Source organism: Eretmochelys imbricata, chromosome 23 (assembly GCF_965152235.1).
Source record: "Eretmochelys imbricata isolate rEreImb1 chromosome 23, rEreImb1.hap1, whole genome shotgun sequence".
Lineage (NCBI taxonomy): Eukaryota > Metazoa > Chordata > Testudines > Cheloniidae > Eretmochelys > Eretmochelys imbricata.
In genome coordinates, this window is record NC_135594.1 from 12,986,578 (window position 1) to 13,005,521 (window position 18,944).

An 18,944-nucleotide genomic window follows, 5' to 3' on the forward strand; every position below is an offset into this window, starting at 1 on the left:
GCTGGGTGTGGGGGGCAGAGGAGGGTGTGGGGGGATCCACTGTCTCCCTGATCTGCCCCCCCGGTTTGGATCTACCCCCCACACCTCAGATTCACCCCCCATTTCCCAGGGGGCGGGGAGAGAAAACTTTTCTCCCCTTCTGATCTCCGAGGTGGAAACTTCCGTGTTTCGGGGGCGGGGTTGCCACGTGGAGGGGTTCCCGAATTTATAAAGTCGGGGTGTCCCGTCCCCCCTTGTCCAGTCCGGCGGGGGGGAGTTCAACTGTAACCCTTCCCCCGCATTGGGAATCAAAAGGGGAAGTGTGGGAGGGCAGGGAGCAGGAGGGAGTGGCTAGGCCCCCCATTACGTTCCCACTCAGAAATCCAGTTGGGACCCCCCCACACACACACCCTGAACCCCCCAACCCCAGACCTCTGGAAATCAGGAATTCTGCCCCCTATTGAGCTCCCTCAAAGAGGTCTGGTGAGTGACTTTGATTCTCATGAACGCCCCCCATCCAGTTAACTGAACCTGACCCCCCCCACCTCGCTGCCCCCCATTTTTTAAAATCGCTGATTTTTTTTAAACTTTGGCCCCCCCAAAATAACCCAATTTGGGGGTTTGTGAAAACTTTTAAAAAACGTTTTCCCCTAGATACCCTGCATTCCCCAGGATCCCCCCCATCACACTTCCGCACCCCCCCCCCGCCCCAGGACTCCCCTCACGCCCCCAGGTGCCCCACCTCTGGCTTTGGCCCCTTCTGGGGGCAGTGGGGGGGTGTTTAAGAGCCTGGGAAACAGAGGGGTCCCCCGTTGGTCAGAGCTAGAGGGGAGGTGCCTGGATCCCCTGACTGGGGTGCAAGAGGGCAGGCTGCCTTTGGAAGACGGGGGAAGGGGGCTCCAGGGGAGGGGAGCAGGGCATGGAGGAGATTTTTGGGGAGGAAGGGGAGTCGGCCTCCCCTGCGCTCTGCGAAGAGCTGGTTTCGGGGCTGGCCGCGGGGCTGTATGGAGAGCTGGAGCGGCTAGTGGGGGCCTACGGGCGGGGGGCAGTGGCCGGGCTGCTGCCCCAGCTGGTCTCAGTGCTGGAGGCTCTGGAGCGAGCCGGTGGGCAGATCCGGGAGCGGGATGAGGCGCTGGAGCTGCTGCGAGACGACCAGCTCGGGCTCCTGGGCCAGTACGAGCGGGAGCGGGCCGGGCGCAAGAGAGCCGAGGAGGTGAGGTGCCCCCTGAGCCGGACCCGCAGCCCCCCACCCCATCCCCTGCCCAGCATCCCCCAATCCCGACGTGCAGCCCCCCACCCCATCCACCACATGGCGCCCCTCAATCTTGACCCACAGCCCCACAGCACGGTGCCCCCTGATCTGGACCCACAGCCCCCCACCCCGTCTCCTGACCAGCACCCCTCAATCCTGACCCGCAGCCCCCTTGTGTGGTGCTCCCCAGTCCCAACCCACAACCCCCCACCCCATCCCCCGCATGGTGCCCCTCGATCCAGACCTGCAGCCCCTCCACCCCATTCCCCACATAGCTCCTCAATCCCGGCCCGCAGCCCCCCCCCCGCACGGCGCCCCTGGATCCCGGCCCGCAGCCCCCCCCCCGCACGGCGCCCCTGGATCCCGGCCCGCAGCCCCCCCCCCGCACGGCGCCCCTGGATCCCGGCCCGCAGCCCCCCCCCGCACGGCGCCCCTGGATCCCGGCCCGCAGCCCCCCCCACACGGCGCCCCTGGATCCCGGCCCGCAGCCCTCCCCACACGGCGCCCCTGGATCCCGGCCCGCAGCCCGCCCCTGCACGGCACCCCTGGTTCCCGACCCGCAGCCCTCTGTGCCGGGGATGCAGTCTGGCGCCCGGACTCTTGGGTTCGCTGCCAGTGGCCTGTTCTCTGCAGCGCTACATGGAGCTGGAGGACGCGGTGGAGCAGGAGCGCAAGGGTCACAGGGCGGCGCTGAGCCGGCTGGACGGGCAGAGCCGGCGGCTGGAGGACAAGGCCCGGAGCTACGCGGACCAGTGTGAGGGCCGGAGAGCGGGCCGGAGGCGCTGGGGGGGTCGCAGGGCTGGGGCGGGGGTCAGGGAAGAAACAGAGGGTGGTGAGGGAGCCCGGGGGGGGACAGTGCCAGGGCTGGGGGGCATCCAAGGGGCTGTGGGGTCAACAGGAGGGGGACTCTGGGGGGAGGCTCCCCCCACTGGTGTCTCAGCATACTTAGGGCCCTACCAAATTCATGGTCCATTTTGGTCAATTTCACGGTCATAGGATTTTTAAAATCATAAATTTTGTGGGTGAAAGCAGACAAAAGACCAGATTTCACGCAGGGGGACCAGATTTCACAGTCTGTGATGCATGTGTCGTGGGTGTGAACTTGGGAGGGCTCTAAGCATCAACCTAGAAACCCTACAGTAACAAAGCGGGGATCCCCAGAGACCCTACAATAACAAAGCAGCCTCGGTAACTGAGACCAGATGAGATCAAACAGCAGCAGCTTGGGCCCTGGCGTCTCCCCGACGGGTTTTTCCGGCTCCCCAAGACCGGGGTGGTGGGTGGGTGTGGGCTGTGTCAGAAAAGGGGGATTTCCAGTGCCAAGAGGCACAGGGTGAGGCCCTGCCCCCTCACTGGCCCCGCCCCCTTACTCTGAGAGGGTTGGTGGCAGCATGGGGGCTGGCTGGGGGCAGGGGACAGCAATGGGGGCTGGCTCCCTGCAGACTCAGGATGGGGGGGGTCACTCGCTTCTCTTCCCCCCACCCCCGGCAGTGGCCAGCTTGGAGGAACAGAAAATTGCCTTGCTCAAGGAGCTGTCAGCCCTGGCCCAGACCCACGGCAAGGTGAGACCCCCTGGCCCCCACGGCCACCCCCTGCTGGCCCCATCCCCACAGCTGCCCCCTGCTGGTCCCGGGATCCCATGACTCCTACTGGCCCCACGCCCCATGGCCCACCCTTGGCTGCTCCCCCCCAGCTGCCCCATGCTAGCCCTGCCCCCCATGGATCCCCACACCTGCCCCTGCTGGCCCTCCCAGCCGCCCCCGTCACTGCCCCTCCTGGTGCCCCCTTGTGGCTGGACGTCGCCCCGCAGGACTGGGTCACGTTAGGGGTGGGGTCGGGGGGAGGGCGAGTGTGTTGTCCATGAGGGGCACTAGCCCCCACCCCCTTGTCATTGGCAGATGGTTCAGAGCTACAAGGAGCTGAAGGCCCTGACGGTACCACCCCCTGCCCCTGTGGCCCCCCAGCCCAGCAGGTATTAGTCACAGGGGGTGGCAAAGGAGCTGGGGGGCACTGTGCTGTGAGGAGGGGGGGCTCAGCAGGGGGGCGCTGGGTTGCGGAGAGCCGGGAGGGGTCTGGGTGGGAGTGCTGTGCCGGGGAGAGAGGGGGTGTGTGATAGGGAGGGGGCTCTGGAGGTGGGGGACTGGGAAGCTGGGGAGGCTCGCTGGGGGTGCCAGGGTGTGTTGGGAGCTCAGGGGGTGGGCACCAGGGAGGGAGGGCAGCTCGACCCACAGGGAGGGGGCTCGGGCAGGGAGTGGGGGGGTACCGTGGCGAATGTCTGACCTTTGACTTCTCCCCCCAGTGCTGCATCCGACCCCCACTGGCCTCCCCTGTTTCTCCCCAGCACATCGGACCCTGGCTGCCCCGGACCCCCCAAGGTGGGTCCCCCGCATTTGTGCAGTGAGTTGCTGAGGGCGAGATGGGCTGCTGGGCTGACCCCTCTACCCCCTCAGGGGGTATCTATGGGGCAGTGGGGAGCTCGGAGGAGTTCAGAGAAGGGAGCTATGGGGGAGATTCTCCTGGGGGGATACATTTGCGGGGGGGGAGGAGGGTTGCCCTGGATTAGGGGGTTCCCCTGGGGAGTACCTTGGCAGAGGGGGGTTGCTGTAGTGGGTAGGGGCTCCTTCGTTGTTCATGGGGGGCTGGTGGCTTGGCACCTTTCACCAGGGTGACCTGGCTCCAGGCCTTCTCCCAGGGCAAGGGGAGGGGGCACCCCAATATCCAGTGAGGGGAGTCCCTTCTCCCTGACTTGGCCTGCTCCTCACCCCGTCTGTGTCTGTTTTGGGGGGTGTAGGGCGCTGCGGAGGTTCCGGGCCCAGCCCCGGCGGAGGGGACCCCTGACCCCCTGCAGGACGGGGCAGGCCCCACCGGGAACAGCCACCCGCTGGCTCAGGAGCTGCCTCTGCCCACCAGAGACGGTACGGAGAGTGTGTATGTGGGGCCCAGGGCCTCTCCCCTCTAGGGGGCGCTGGCTCCCATCCAGCCGCAGGGCAGGGACTGGCTGGCTCAGGAGGGTAGGGAATGGGGCCTTTCCCCTCCAGGGGGCAGCGGGGTGCGGGGGGGAGCTGGCTGTCTCGGGGGTGTGGGGGTAGCTGGCAGATTGGGGAGCCAGCAGTTTTGACTTGTCTGTTTCTAGGCTCCCCGCAGAGGTGCCAGGAGTTGGCCGAGATCTTGAGCTCCACCCCGGAGTTGGACCGCACTCCAGATCTGCCAGCCAGGTAAGAGGGCTAATGTGCCCTGTGGCAGGCCCTGAAACATCCCCCCCACAGCCCCTGTTTCTCTTCATGAGCCTGGCACCGGGGGAGCCCCCAATTCCCAGAACATCCTGTATGCCCACAATGGTACTCCCATTCCGGGCACGACCCCTTTCCAGTGCCAGTCTCCGCTCCATGGCTCCGTTCCGGTGCATGCCTGTCCCTCTCCTGTCCCCCCAGCACGGGAGGCAGCCAGATCGGGCTCGTGGGGCTGCAGTGAAGCAGGGGAAAGATCCAGCCTGGGGCGGGTCTGGGGAGTTTGGGAGTTGGGATCTGGCATGAGCAGTGTCCGATTCCCGGCTTGGCGTGGCTGGCTCTTACAGCCCGTGGCCAGCCCCCTAGCCCCAGCACAGACATACCTCCCAGCCCGGCAGGTAAACTGAGGCACAGGCTGGGGGAAATATCCTCTCCTTGCCATGTTCTGGTTCTAATCCATCCGGCCCCCAGCGCACTGTCTCCGCTGCGGGGGAGGATCTGGGGGGGTGTGTCCCGGCTCTGACTGGGCGTGTCTCTGCCCCGCAGCCCCCCAACCCCCCAACGCAACATGGAGTCGCTGTTCGCTGAGGTGTCGGGCCTGAGCCTCGAGCTGCTGGGGGACGTGGACGAGGGGGCCGATCTGCAGGGTAAGCTCAACGCCCCCCCCCAGCCTGGGCCGACCCTGGGCCTGGTGCCCACCCTTCCCCGACCCCTTTCCCTCCCCATCCCTGCACCAGTGTCTCTCTCTCACCTGCTTCCTGCCCAGCTGGGCATCAGGTCCTGCCCTGCCCAGCCCCTATCTGGCCCCCTGATATGGCCCCCACATGCCCGCAGCGCCAGGCCACGGGTCTCACTCCCAGGATCCAGCCCTGGTGCCCCCGTGTGGCAGAGCAAAGGGAGGCGTTGGGCCCTAGGGACTGGGGGGTTTGGGGTGGTCAAACCTGCCCCCCCACATTGACTCCCCCTGTCTGCAGGTGACGCCGTGCAGACCCTGATGATGGAGAACGCCGAGCTCCGGGATACCAGGTAAGAGTCCCCTGAACCACCACACCCCAGCCCTCTTAGAGCCTCCGCTCCTCCCCAGCTCTTACTGTGTGGGGGACCCAGAGGAAAGCCCCATCCCTGGGGATCTGAATGGAGACCCAACAAACTTGATTCACAGTTGTGGGGAAAGGCCCTGGGGCCAGATGGGAGCTGGCGCCCCCTAGAAGGGAAAGGCCCCGAGCCCCATTCCCCACCCCCCTGAGCCAGCCAGTCCCTGCCCTGGGGCTGGATGGGAGCTGGCGCCCCCTAGAGAGGAAGGGGTGCGGACGGCCCGGGCAGAGCTCACTGTCGCTCCCTGCAGGCTGGTGCTGGACACTGCGCGCCGACACCTCATTGCCCGGGTAGAGGAGCTGACGGGCGAGCGGGAGTCGCTGCGGGGGGAGCAGGACAGGGCCGCCGAGGCCCTGAGCCGCTGCCAGGGGCGTCTGCGTGAGACCGAGCAGGATCTGAGCAGGTGAGACTGGGGTGGTGGTGGGGACGGGGGACACAGACCCCCTGGGGTGCCCCCTGGCTGGCTCTCTTCCTGCCATGCCAAGCAGGTGACCCCTCCTGGGTCTGTGGCACGCGGAGACACACCCAGCTAAGCCACTCACGAGCCACACGCAGGCTGAACACCCCCCCCCCCCGCTCAACGTCTTTGGCCCCCCCAGTGTTCTTGTTGCCTTCAGGGTGGGTGGGGCAGGAGAGAGGCCCTGGGCTGATGTCACGGACCCCAATTTATACCCCCCAGGCCAGGGGGAGTCGATTGTTTTGTGGTCAAGGTGCCAAATTTCTTGGTCCAAATCCAAATTCCGGAGAAAATAATAAAACAATCGTAATTATCATTATCGTGGGCGGGGTGGGAACCCCCAGTTGGGGAGGCTAGTCCCCAGCCCCACCCCTTTTGCCTGAGGCCCCGCCCCGACACTGTCCCTTCTGCCCCCCCTCACCCGCCAGCGTTCTGAGCGCCCCTAGGCAGAACTAACCCCGAGCACTGGCCCGCTCACCGCACCTGCCCTGAGCCCCAGGCCGCTGGCCTCCCCGGTTCAACCTGAACTGCCCGCCAGCCGGGCTCTGAGCTCCAGGCTACAGCCCGAGCCTTCGGGGGACAGGGGAAGCGAGGGCGGGGCCTTGGGGTGGAGTGGGCGGGGCCTTGGGGCGGAGTGGGAGGGGCCACAGCCTGGGTTCGGGGAGGCGTGGCTTCCTCTGGCCTATTATACCCGCTCCCCAGGGTCATTATAAAAAGTAAAGCAAAAGAATTTGGGGTCGGCTCCAAGGTGTCTGGGGGTCCGGATTGTTCCTGCAGCCTCTCGACTGCCCCTGCCCCGATCCGTGGGCGCAGAGAGGTATCGGCGCAGACGGGGGTCGCGGGGTCGCCAGGCCCTGCTGAGACGCTGTGGGGCAGGCCTGTGGGGCGAGCGGATCGTGGGCCATCAGCACGTGGCAGGCTAGATCGGTCCTTTGTCGCCAGCGAGCCCGGTCTGGGCGTCTCCCAGACTCCCGTCGTATTTCAGTGACACACACGGCGAACTGCTGAATATGTGGTTATGCGAACTGCTGAATATGTTCCCACCCCACCCACGATAATGATATATGGCACAGGGTGTCATTTTGGGGTACAGGGTGTCACAGGGCCCCCCCAACGACACCGCCTTCCTCCATGTCCCTCTGTGTCCCGGAGCCCGCAGGCCTAGGACCCCCAGCCCAACCTGAATTGGGGCCCCCTCTTGTCCGAGTCCCCCAACGTCCAGCTGCAGGGGGTACACACCAGGGTCTGACCCCTCCTGACCCAGGATGGGGAGGTCTGAGCCCCATTAAAGGGGTGATGGGTACAGGTGGGTTTTGAGGACCCAAGATCTCGTCCCATTGTCCAAAGCCAGTTTGGGGGCCCTAAAATAATCTTAACCCTCCCCCCAACCCAGGATATGACAACATCGGCCCTGGGCTCCTCACCCCCCAGCTCTGCCGTTGCCCCTTAATCCTGACCTGCAGCCCCGGCTAGCCCATCCCTGGGCTCCCCACAGCTCTGCTGGTGCCCCTCACTCCCGACCCGCAGCCCTGGGCTCCCCACTCTCAGCTCTGTCCCCAAATTGTTCTTTCCCCTCATTTTAGGATTCGGCAGGAGCTGGAGGAAATCAAGAAGCAAAACAGTGACGACGCTGAGGTACGAGATGGAGGGGAGTGGGGTCTAGTGGTTAGAGCAGGGAGGGCTGGTACCCAGGATTCCTGGGTTCTCTCCCCAGCTCTGGGAGGAGAGTCGTGTCTAGCGGTTGGTGGGGGGGGGAGCTGGGAGCCAGGATGCCTGGGTTCTATCCATGGTTCTAGTGGGCATAGGATCCCCTTGCTACCCCAGGCATGGCGGCAACCCTTGGGGGGGCAGCTATGGGGGAGAACAGTGAGCTCCCCTCTCACTTCTCCATTGCTCTGGCCTAGCAGCTGACCCACAGGCCGGGCGGGGGCAGGGGGGGAGACCGCCTGGAGACGGGGCTGGAGGGTTGTAAATCGGGGCGCCAGTGACTCCCACTGGCTAGGGAGAGACACAGAGTCATCGGCCACCCGCTGGGCGCCTGGGAAGGCAGAAAGTGGGCAAAGGGGACCCTCCCCTGGGAGGCATGTGGGTCAGAGCAGGCCAGCAGAGGGGAGGCTGGGAGCCGGACGCCTGGGTTCTCTCCCCGGCTCTGGGAGGGGAGTGGGGCCTGGTGGTTAGAGCAGGGGGGGCTGGGAGTCAGGACTCCTGGGTTCTCTCCCCGGCTCTGGGAGGGGAGTGGGGCCTGGTGGTTAGAGCAGGGGGGGCTGGGAGTCAGGACTCCTGGGTTCTCTCCCCGGCTCTGGGAGGGGAGTGGGGTCTAGCAGCGGGGCGGGCGGGGGGCTGGGGGTTATCAGTGACTCCTGTGGCAGGTGGAGGCCCCGGCCTCGCAGCGGAAGCGGTTCACGCGGGCGGAGATGGCGCGGGTGCTGACCGAGCGTAACCTTTACAAGGAGCGGCTGATGGAGCTGCAGGACGCCGTGAGGCGCACGGAGCTGCTCCGGTGAGAGACCCTGACAGATGGGCCCCTCTGCTGGGGTGGGGCGGGGGACCCGGGGACCCCTCGCCCGGCGCCGGGACGCGGCCCCTCTGCTGGGGTGGGGGCTGGGGACCCGGGGACCCCTCGCCCGGCGCCGGGACGCGGCCCCTCTGCTGGGGTGGGGGCTGGGGACCCGGGGACCCCTCGCCCGGCGCCGGGACGCGGCCCCTCTGCTGGGGTGGGGCGGGGGACCCGGGGACCCCTCGCCCGGCGCCGGGACGCGGCCCCTCTGCTGGGGTGGGGCTGGGGACCCGGGGACCCCTCGCCCGGCGCCGGGACGCGGCCCCTCTGCTGGGGTGGGGCGGGGGACCCGGGGACCCCTCGCCCGGCGCCGGGACGCGGCCCCTCTGCTGGGGTGGGGCGGGGGACCCGGGGACCCCTCGCCCGGCGCCGGGACGCGGCCCCTCTGGGATGGGGGGGCAGGGGCTGGGTATTCGAGGGTCCTTATTTAAACTCCTTTGTAAGCCGCTCATGTCAGGCTGGGGCGGTGGCCCGCCCAGCCCCTGGCACGGCCCTGGGGGCCCCTGACACACGACTTTGTTTCCTCCCTTCAGAGCATCTCGGGAGGTCCAGGCGGCTCAGATGAAGAAATCATCCTTCTGGAAATTGTACGTCCATGACCCCCCCGCCCCGTCCCCCCCAGTTCCCCCCGCCGGGCGAGGGCCGCGTTCTTCACGGGGTCTCTGAGCTGCTTGTTTTCTCTGCGTAGCTTCGACCGGCTCTTCAGCCCCAGCGACTCCCCTGAGCGGGTCCCGGCGTCGCCCCCGGTGTCTGAGCACAGGGGCAACGGGGGCAGGGCGCCCCCCACTGTGAGGTGCCTGCCCCTCCCCGCCTCCCCCACAGAGTGAGTATGGACGGGCGGCCCCAAGCGCCGGACAGGGGAGGGGGTGGAGGACGGCACCCCCTAGCGCGAGGCGGGGGAGATGGGGCAGCGACGGGAGGAGGGCAGACGGAGGGCTGTGCCCGCTAGTGTCTGTGTGTCTCTCTGTCCCCAGCACAGGGGAGCCCCCCAATCTCTCCCCCCAGCAGCAGAAGCGGGACCTTTACCGCCAGATCCGCTCCCACATCTGGAAGCAGCACGGCCGGGCCCCGGTTCACGGCTGGAGCCCCCCGGCCGTCCCCCAGGTAATTGCCCCCCAGGGTGCCGGGAGCTGGAGGGGTGGGGGTGGAGGTGGGGCAGTGATTGGGACACACTGTCCCTTTAAATCCCCAGGGATGGAACGGTCGGGACGAGGTTTGGGGGGGCGGGGGGGGCCCCGCAGCTGAGCCCAGGCCTCTCTCATTGCAGGTTCGGGCGGAGCAGGCTGAGGGCCAGGACCTGCCCATGCTGGCGCAGCTGCGGCTGCTGGACCAGAAAGATCCCAGCACCAAGGTGAGGTGAGGGGCTCAGCAGGAGGCGCTGGGCTGCAAGGAGCGGGGCAGGGGCTCAGCAGGGGGCACTGGGGCTGCGGGGAGTGGGATGGGGGGGGCTTGGCGGGGTGTGTTGTGCCGCAGGGAGCGGGGTGGGGGGCTGCAGGGGGCACTGGGGCTGCGGGGAGTGGGGCGGGGGGCTTGGTGGGGTGGGGGGCTGCGGGGAGTGGGGCTGGGGGGCTTGGTGGGGTGCGTTGTGCTGTGGGGAGCGGGGTGGGGGGCTCAGTGGGGGGCGCTGGGCTGCAGGGAGCGGGGCGGGGGCTCAGCAGGGGGCACTGGGGCTGCGGGGAGTGGGGCTGGGGGGCTTGGTGGGGTGCGTTGTGCTGTGGGGAGCGGGGTGGGGGGCTCAGAGGGGGGCGCTGGGCTGCAGGGAGCGGGGCAGGGGCTCAGCAGGGGGCACTGGGGCTGCGGGGAGTGGGATGGGGGGGCTTGGCTGGGTGGGGGGCTGCAGGGAGCGGGGTGGGGGGCTGCAGGGGCACTGGGGCTGGGGGGCTTGGTGGGGTGCGTTGTGCTGTGGGGAGCGGGGTGGGGGGCTCAGTGGGGGGCGCTGGGCTGCAGGGAGCGGGGTGGGGGCTCAGCAGGGGACGCTCTCCCCTGGCGGTCAGGGCTGGTCCTGTTGCCCCAAGCTGGCACTAAGCTGGCAAAGGTCTATAGGTATTGAAACACCAGAGTAACCATCCCCGGCACCACAGCCCAGAGGTGGCTGCATCTCAGTGCTGGGCGAGGGGTCCCTGTATAACCAGCCCCTGCACCCCACCCCAGAGGGGCTGTATCTCAGTGTTTGGGGGGGCCAGCAGTGGGGCTGGGTCCGACATCTCATCCCCACTCTCTCCCTCCCTCCCAGTTGTGGTGTGCCGTCGGGATGGGGGTGCCTAGGACAGACGGCGGGGACTCGGTTAGTGTCGGGCGCGCAATCCCTCCCATCTCTGCAGTGGTCCCTTCCTTTGCTCCCTGATGCCAGGGATGGATCCGGGGACCCCTTCCCTCCCCCCCATGTGGGAGAGACCCCATGTCTCCCTGGTTGCGGGGGTGGCATGTGGGGCACTTGACCCCTCCACGGCAATCCTATTTGGTGACCCTTCCTGCCCCTTTGGATGGTCCCCCCCAAAGTAGAGGAGACTCCCCAAACCCCCACTGTTCTCTGAGGGTGGAGCACAGACAGGGGGCCTATTTTGGGGCGTGCCCTGGCCCTCTTCTTCTCAATCTAGGCAGCCCCCAAACTTTTGGGGAGACCTTGCCCCTTGAGCTAATGCCGTACTTCAGGGCACCTCCCCTTTTTATCCCCAGGGGACTTTCAGTGGGGTTCAGTGGGTCTTGGGGAGCCCTTGTCAATCAGTGCTAAGCCCCACCCCCCTGAGGGGAGGGGACAGTGTGGGGAGGGGTGGGGTCCCCCTCCCAATAGGTGCCCGGCTTTTGGGTCCCTGAGCCAGCCTTGCAGGGTGCGAGCATCTGTGTGTCTCCCCCAGGGGGCACCCCAGCCTGCCCCACCGAGCCTGGTGTGGGTCTGCTCTGGGACACACTCAGCCAGTGAGGTCACGGTGATGGATGCTGCCCGCGCCAACCTCGTCCTGGCCCAGTTTGTGCTACCCAACACCCATGTGCTGTGTGCCGCCTGGCTGCCCGGTGAGTGTGGGGCACAGGGCTGGGGAGGGGTGGGGGGCAGCTGTATGGACCACAATGGGTGGAGGGAGCTGTATGGACTGGTGTGGATGGAGGGAGCTATATGGACCGGGATGGGGGCTGTATGGACTGGGGTGGATGGAGGGGGCTGTATAGTCCGAGGCGGATGGCTGGAGGGGGCTGTATGGCCTGGGATGGGAGCTATATGGACCGGGATGGGGGCTGTATGGACTGGGGTGGACGGAGGGGGCTGTATATTCCGAGACAGATGGCTGGAGGGGGCTGTATGGACCGGGATGGGGGCTGTATGGACTGGGGTGGACGGAGGGGGCTGTATATTCCAGGACAGATGGCTGGAGGGGGCTGTATGGACCGGGATGGGGGCTGTATGGACTGGGGTGGCTGGAGGGGGCTGTATATTCCAGGACTGATGGCTGGAGGGGGCTGTATGGACCGGGATGGGGGCTGTATGGACTGGGGTGGCTGGAGGGGGCTGTATATTCCAGGACTGATGGCTGGAGGGGGCTGTATGGACCGGGATGGGGGCTGTATGGACTGGGGTGGCTGGAGGGGGCTGTATATTCCAGGACTGATGGCTGGAGGGGGCTGTATGGACCGGGATGGGGGCTGTATGGACTGGGGTGGATGGAGGGGGCTGTATATTCCGGGACTGATGGCTGGAGGGGGCTGTATGGACCGGGATGGGGGCTGTATGGACTGGGGTGGATGGAGGGGGCTGTATATTCCGGGACAGATGGCTGGAGGGGGCTGTATGGACCGGGATGGGGGCTGTATGGCCTGGGGTGGCTGGAGGGGGCTGTATATTCCAGGACTGATGGCTGGAGGGGGCTGTATGGACCGGGATGGGGGCTGTATGGACTGGGGTGGATGGAGGGGGCTGTATATTCTGGGACAGATGGCTGGAGGGGGCTGTATGGACCGGGATGGGGGCTGTATGGACTGGGGTGGCTGGAGGGGGCTGTATATTCCAGGACTGATGGCTGGAGGGGGCTGTACGGCCTGGAAGAAGGATGCTGTGCTGCGCAGGTTATACAGGCTGTATACGGCCCTAGCTTCCATCTCACGGACCTGGCTGTCCCTGCTAGGTCACCGGCCACCCAGTGCCGAGAGCATGGAGCTGGAACCCGAGATCCTGGAAGACCCCCTGGCCCCCGACCCCCCAGAGCTAGAGGAGGAGATGGGGACCCTGGACGCGGACAGTGATGGTATTGGCACCACGGACACTGTCTGGCTGGGCACCCAGGAGGGCAGGTACGGAGACACCCCTGTATACCCAGCCCCCGCGCCCCACCCCAGAGGGGCCGCATCTCAGCACCAAGTCCCTGTATACCCAGCCCCCGCGCCCCACCCCAGAGGAGCCACATCTCAGCGCCGAGTCCCTGTATAACCAGCCCCCGCGCCCCACCCCAGAGGAGCCACATCTCAGCGCCGAGTCCCTGTATAACCAGCCCCCTTGCCCCACCCCAGAGGTGGCCGCATCTCAGCACCGGGTGCGGCATCCCTATATAACCATCTCCCCCTCCCGCCGCCCAGAGGGGCCGCATCCCAGCGTCAGGTCCCCGTGTACCCAGCCCCCGCGCCCCACCCCGGAGGAGCCACATCTCAGCGCCGAGTCCCTGTATAACCAGCCCCCTTGCCCCACCCCAGAGGTGGCCGCATCTCAGCGCTGTCCCAAGCTGTCATGCTCTTCCTCCAGCATTTCCATCTATTCAGCTGGTTCTGACTGGCGCCGGTGCTTGCGGACGGTGCAGCTGAAGGACGCCGTGCACAGCGTGGTGTGAGTGTGGGGCTGGGCCCGGGGGGGACAACGGGGGCGTCGGCCAATGATTCTTGCATTGGCCGGGTCGGTGGCCGGGTCGGCAAGAGCCAATCCAGGCGTGGTGACATCCTGTCTTGGGCCAGCTGCCGTTGGGAGAGAGACCCGCTCCGGAGCTTTCCCAAATAGGGTGGCCCAGTTGCGTTGGCCATATTCCTCGAGGTTTCATCCCATGACACAGTCTTGAATTCAAGATTCGTGTGAAATTCCTGGAGACTCCAGGACGATCCGGGAGCATTGGCCATCAAGAGATGTGGGTCTGACACGAGCAAATGCCTCCCCCAACCCAGCTCTCGGATGACTATTTCCGTCTATCGAGGTTGAGAAATGTCCAGCTTGATCACCGGTCGTGACCTGACTTGTCAGCATCGGGCGTCAACTCGCCCGGGAAACGGCCTCAAAGAGGACCCTCGTTAGTTCCCCAGCCGCGTTAGCCAGACTTGGCCTCTGGAATCCTGCCGGCGGCTTAAGAGTCGGGTGCGCCTGCGATTGCCCGCCACGTTTGTCTCCGTGCCCGTGGGGCCAGCCCTCGCGTCTGTCAGGGCCCAGTGCAGGGGGCTCCTGGCAGGCATCAGGAGCCCTCTGGCGACGGGTTCCTATGCGGCCCAGGTCCCCGTTGGGCCGGGGCGACCCGCCCCATGTCAGGCCGGCGGAGGTCCGTGGCCACTCATGACCGCTGTGAGCCAGGCTGTCGGGTGATCGCAGGCGCTGTACCCTCGGGCTGGGGGCCTTCACCGAACTGCGGGCCGCCCCAGGGCATGCTGGGGTGTGGCCCTTGGCGTGAGTGGCCTGGCCGCCCGCTCCGATTGGCACGCGCGCTCTCTCTCTCTTATAGCCACGCCCAGGGCCGTGCAGTGGCTGCACTGGGGAACGGGACCGTTGTCGTCTTCCACCGGGACGCCAGTAAGTACCAGACCCCCCATCCCCAGCCCCCCCGCAGCCCCCTACCCCACTCACTCCTCTCCCTTGCCCCCTGCAGCTGGCCGCTGGGACCTTCAGCGCCCCCGGCTGCTGGACTTGGGGCGCCCCCACCAGTCTATCCGCTGCGCGCTGGCTGTGGGGGGCCAGGTCTGGGTTGGCTACCGCAACCGGGTCTACGTGGTGGAGCCACGCAGCGCCAGGGTCCAGGTGAGGTGGGGCGGTGGGGGAGCCGGGGATCAGTGAGGGTACAGGGAGGGGAAGGTGGGGCAGTAGAGAGCTGGTGGGGGAGCAATCAGGTGCAGGGGGTGGGTGGAGCCAGGTTGAGGAGCCGGGGGTCGGGGGGTTCACTCAGAAGGGAGCGAGGGATCATGGAATCCAGAGGTGATCTCATGGGACCCACTTAGAAATAGTGGAAGATCCTGGGGATCCACTCAGGTGGGGGTGCGGCACACCGGCAGGATCAACTCCCGTGATGATAGTAGATCTTTATGGAGATCTCATGGGACCCATTCAGGGGGGTGGGGATCGACTTGGGTGATATCAGTACATCTCCTGGGATCCACTCAGATTGTGTTGGGGGTCTATGGGATCTTGGGGGAATTGACACGTGATGGAAGTAGGTCTTATGGGATCCACTCATGGGGTTGGGGAGCCATGGGGTCCTGTGGGATCAATTCAGGTGACACTGGTAGATCTCATGGCATCCACTCTGGTGGGGTGGGGTACTCGGGCAGGAGCATGTGGGATCGACTCTTGTGATATTAGTAAATATACATGCTGATCTCATGGGATCCACTCCGGTGAGATTAGGGTATCCACGGGGTTGCATGGGATCAACCCCGGTGGTATCAGTAGACCTGGTGAGATCCACTCAGGTGGGGTTCAGGGAACCATGGGATCCTGTGGGATCAACTCAGGTGAGGTTGGTGGATCTTGTAGGATCCCCTTGGATGAGCATGGGGGGGTCATCTCAGGTGATCTTGCAGGTCCACTCCTGCCATGGGGTTCCAATGGGATCTTGGGAGATTGATTGGCTCAACTAGGCTGGGGATGGATTCGGCGTGCCCTCATGGGTCCGATTCAGGGGAGTGAGGGATCTGCCAGCCCTGCCTCCAGCCCTTCGCTCTGCTCCCCCCCACCCCCCAGTGGTACTTTGAGGTGACCGGGCACCCCGAGAGCCAGGTGAGGCACATGGTGTTGGCGGGCGACGGAGTCTGGGTCTCGGTGCGACTGGACCCCACCCTGCGCCTCTTCCATGCAGCCACGGGCCAGCCCCTGCAGGAGATCGACCTGACACCCTTCGTCCACAGCATGTTCGGTGAGTGGCTCGGGGAGGGGGGGGAATGGGGCGTGGGGCGTTTCCCCTGTGTGGGGCGCCGGCTCCCATCCGGCCCCAGGGCAGGGACTGGCTGGCTCAGGGTGGGGTCTCATCAGCCCCGACTCTCTCTCTAGGCCCGAACACTCTGGGTTTCTCCCTGCACGTCTCGGCCCTGGGCTGCTTCTCCCAGCGGCTGTGGATCGGCACAGCCAGCGGCACTGTCTTGACCGTGCCCTTCGCACCGGGTGAGTTGGGGTGCTTGGGGGAAGGGGGTCCCCCAGGCATGGCTCAGATCCCACGGCCAGCCCAGCCCTGCCGGTGTGAGGGGGGGAGAGGGGCGCGGGTGTGTGTGTTTCTCCGGGATCCCATGGGCAGTGGGGGGGAGGAGGGGGCCAGCATCCTGCCCAACTGGGATGGGGGCGTGGGGGGCAGAGGGTCCTCAGTTAGCCTGCTGGGGGGAGGGTCTCTGCAGGCCACACCCCCAAAGCTCTGACCCTCCCCATCTCTCCTGCCCTCTTCAGAGTTCTCAGGGCGCTCAGAGCCCCCCCCGGCCACTGGGTCCCAGCCAGGCCCCTCGCCCGCCAGCACCCCCTACTGTGCGATGGAGAGCGCCCAGGCTTCCTACCACGGGCACCGTGATGCCGTCCGGTTCTTCGTCTGCATCCCAGGTACCTGCCAGGAAGCCTGGGTTCTGTCCCCGGCTCTGGGAGGGGAGTGGGGTCTAGTTGTTAGAGCAGGGGGGCTAGGAACCAGGACTCCTGGGTTCTCTCCCTGGCTCTGGGAGGGGAGGGGGGTCTAGTGGTTAAAGCAGGGGGGCTGGGAGCCTGGAGGCCGGGGTTCTCTCCCTGGCTCTGGGAGGGGAGTGGGGTTTAGGGGTTAAAGCAGCGGGGCTGGGAGCCTGGATGCCAGGGTTCTCTCTCTGGCTCTGGGAGGGGGGTGGGGTCTAGTGGAGATGTGGGGGCTGGGAGCCAGGATTCCTGGGTTCTCTCCTCACTCAGCTGCAGCCCTGGAGCGCTCCCTAGAGGTAGTTTCTGGGGTAACAGCTTGTCTTCCCTTCCCCCCCCCCCAAGGCTGCCTTAACCCTTCGCTGGCCGGGAGCAATAGCCAGGAGGAGCGGGCTGGGCAGAAGCAGCCCACAGCTTTGGTGCTGAGCGGAGGAGAGGGGTATATCAATCTCCGGATTGGTACGTGCCTTGTGGGGGGGTGGGAAACAGCGCTTCTGTGGGGGTCTCCAGATACCCAACCCCCGCCCCACCCCACCCCATCCCATCCCAGAGGGGCCACGCCCAGTGCCAGGCAAGGGGTCCCCATATACCCAGCCCCCACGCCCCAGCTCAGAGGTGGCCATGTCCCAGCACTGGGCGAGGTGTTCCCATATACCCAGCCCCCGCACACCACCCCAGAGGTGGCCGCATCCCAGCATCGGGCAAGGGGTCCCCGTATACCCACGCCCCACCCCAGAGGTGGCCACGCTCAGCGCTCGTTGTGGGGCGCCCCTGGGGCTGCTGTGACTCTTTTTCTCTCTCTCTCTCCCTTCACAGGGGATGACACGGACGATCAATTTGGGGACCTCTTGGTGGCCAACCCCCATCTGCGCCGCTCGGTGCGCAGCCACCTCATTGTGTGGCAGGTCCAGGCCTGAGGCTGGGGTGATGGTCGCAGGCGCTGGGCCTGGCCTGCCCTGTGAGGGGCACTGTCTGCTCCCTGGGGAGCCACTGTGTCCACCCCATCACACTCAGATACCAGCTCTGGGCTTGGGGGGTAGATCTTCCAGCTCCTGATGGGGGGGATGTGTGTGTGGGGGGGCTGAGTTAACCGCTTGCTGCCCAGGGTCAGGATGATGCTGTGACCCGAGTTGCTGGTGTTCAGTGGCTGCCGAGGGGGCTGGGGCGGGGGGATAATTGGCCTGTCTCCCTCCAGCCCCCCACCCCATCCATCTACTGGATCTTCCCCATGTCCCTTTGCAGCTGCTGCCCCCACCCCCGTTCCCTGCCAGTCTGAGCCCCCCACTGACACCTGCCCCACACCTCACCAGAACCCCTGGCCCTGCCCCCTTTCCCAACCCCCTCCCAAACTCCCCTTCCCACCTTGCCCTGCCCCTGCTAGACCAGCCCCTCCTCACCATGTCCCCCCCCCGACTGTCCCCCACATGCCCCCCCCCAACAAAGCCCCCCCATCACAGCTCTGTCTGTCCCAGCTTCTGGCCCTCCCTCGCAGCAGGGGGACCCCACCTCCAAGCCTGGCTACTGTAGCTCCTCTGTGCCTTTAAAGGGGGGTGGGGCCACTGTCACACTCAGGAGTATAGATGGCAGCTGCCATCAGGAATATTGTTTACAAGCTCCGCCTCCCTTCCAGGACCCATACATGTCTCAGGGCCCCTCCCCCTGCTGCCACCTAATTTACATCCCTCCCCTCTGGCTGCACAGACTCCGCTCTCCCTGGCAGGCTTCACCCACATCTCAGAACCCCTCCCTCTTTTGTCCTTTTACATGCAAAGTGGGTGGGGTAGGGTGGAGTCCTTGGCCCTTGGGTTCTCTCCCTGGCTCTGCTAGATCCTCCCCCTGCTTTGTGCCTCAATTTCCCTTCTGTGCACTGGGGCAGTGGATCCCCAGGCCCTTTCCTTGAGGCTTTAGGGCTTGGAGCCTGGCCCTGAAACCACCCAATGGAATCCATACTGACCTTAAGCCAGGGGGTTGGGGGTCTCCTTGTACCCGCCCCCCCGCACTGGAGACACAGGGGGGGCAGGCTAAAGGGGCTTTTTCCCTGCACTGAGTTACCCCTACCACAGCTCCTCACTGGGGTTATGCCAGCTGCCCCCTCCCCAGGGCTTCTCTGCCTCGTGGGGGGCACAGGCATGGGGTGCCCCATTGCTGCTACACGCTCAGGGTTGGGCTCTGTCCCATCTGTGAGTCTGTCTGAGCCACGCCACCCCCAGCAGCGTCTGGGAATCTTTCTGTGGGACAATTTCTAATAAAGCTTTATTTTTCTGGGCTAAAATGTTGTTAGGGTGGTACGCAGTGAGCCGGTGGGGGGCTCCTATCTGGCCCAAGGGCAGGGGTCTGGCTGGTTCAGGGCACTGGCTCCCATCCAGCCCTGGATGGTGGGAGGAGGGGAGGAACTGGCTGGCTCAGGGGTGTGGGGAATGAGGCACCCAATCTGGCCCTAGGGTGGGGGGAGCTCCCTGGTGTGCAGGGTAGCAGGGATTGAGGGGCTGGGGGAGTGGTAGGCTGAGAGGGGGACGGGCAGGGAGCCCCCCTGGCTCTTCCCCAGCCTCCCACATCGGGGGTCCCTG

The 18,944-nt window shown here is 66.0% G+C and overlaps 1 protein-coding gene across 3 annotated transcripts; it reads left to right on the top strand.

Moving 5' to 3' along the window:
• The first annotated feature begins 15 nt into the window (after window positions 1-15).
• LOC144279004 (C-Jun-amino-terminal kinase-interacting protein 4-like) lies at window positions 16-18,637 on the top strand. Of its 3 annotated transcripts, XM_077840416.1 has the most exons (27): window positions 16-1,192; window positions 1,865-1,985; window positions 2,723-2,793; window positions 3,130-3,203; window positions 3,531-3,606; window positions 4,023-4,146; window positions 4,365-4,446; window positions 5,005-5,105; window positions 5,433-5,484; window positions 5,804-5,956; window positions 7,594-7,645; window positions 8,380-8,510; window positions 9,101-9,154; window positions 9,256-9,390; window positions 9,542-9,671; window positions 9,835-9,918; window positions 10,801-10,851; window positions 11,423-11,579; window positions 12,683-12,848; window positions 13,294-13,374; window positions 14,249-14,316; window positions 14,393-14,541; window positions 15,481-15,652; window positions 15,787-15,897; window positions 16,174-16,320; window positions 16,723-16,836; window positions 17,194-18,637. In XM_077840416.1, the coding sequence occupies exons 1-27, from the start codon at window positions 899-901 to the stop codon at window positions 17,292-17,294; spliced, it is 3,051 nt and encodes a 1,016-aa protein (XP_077696542.1). In that variant the 5' UTR covers window positions 16-898; the 3' UTR covers window positions 17,295-18,637. The 3 variants fall into 3 exon arrangements, with proteins under 3 accessions (XP_077696542.1, XP_077696544.1, XP_077696543.1); XM_077840418.1 differs by lacking the exon at window positions 16,723-16,836; XM_077840417.1 differs by lacking the exon at window positions 10,801-10,851.
• Window positions 18,638-18,944: the final 307 nt, after the last annotated feature.

Excerpts from the sequence above, each read along its gene's own strand:
- LOC144279004 (XM_077840416.1), top strand. The coding sequence starts at position 899 with ATGGAGGAGATTTTTGGGGAGGAAGGGGAGTCGGCCTCCCCTGCGCTC. Across the intron at positions 7,646-8,379 it reads AAAACAGTGACGACGCTGAG|GTGGAGGCCCCGGCCTCGCA; the intron begins GTACGAGATGGA and ends CTCCTGTGGCAG. Across the intron at positions 14,317-14,392 it reads CGTCTTCCACCGGGACGCCA|CTGGCCGCTGGGACCTTCAG; the intron begins GTAAGTACCAGA and ends TGCCCCCTGCAG.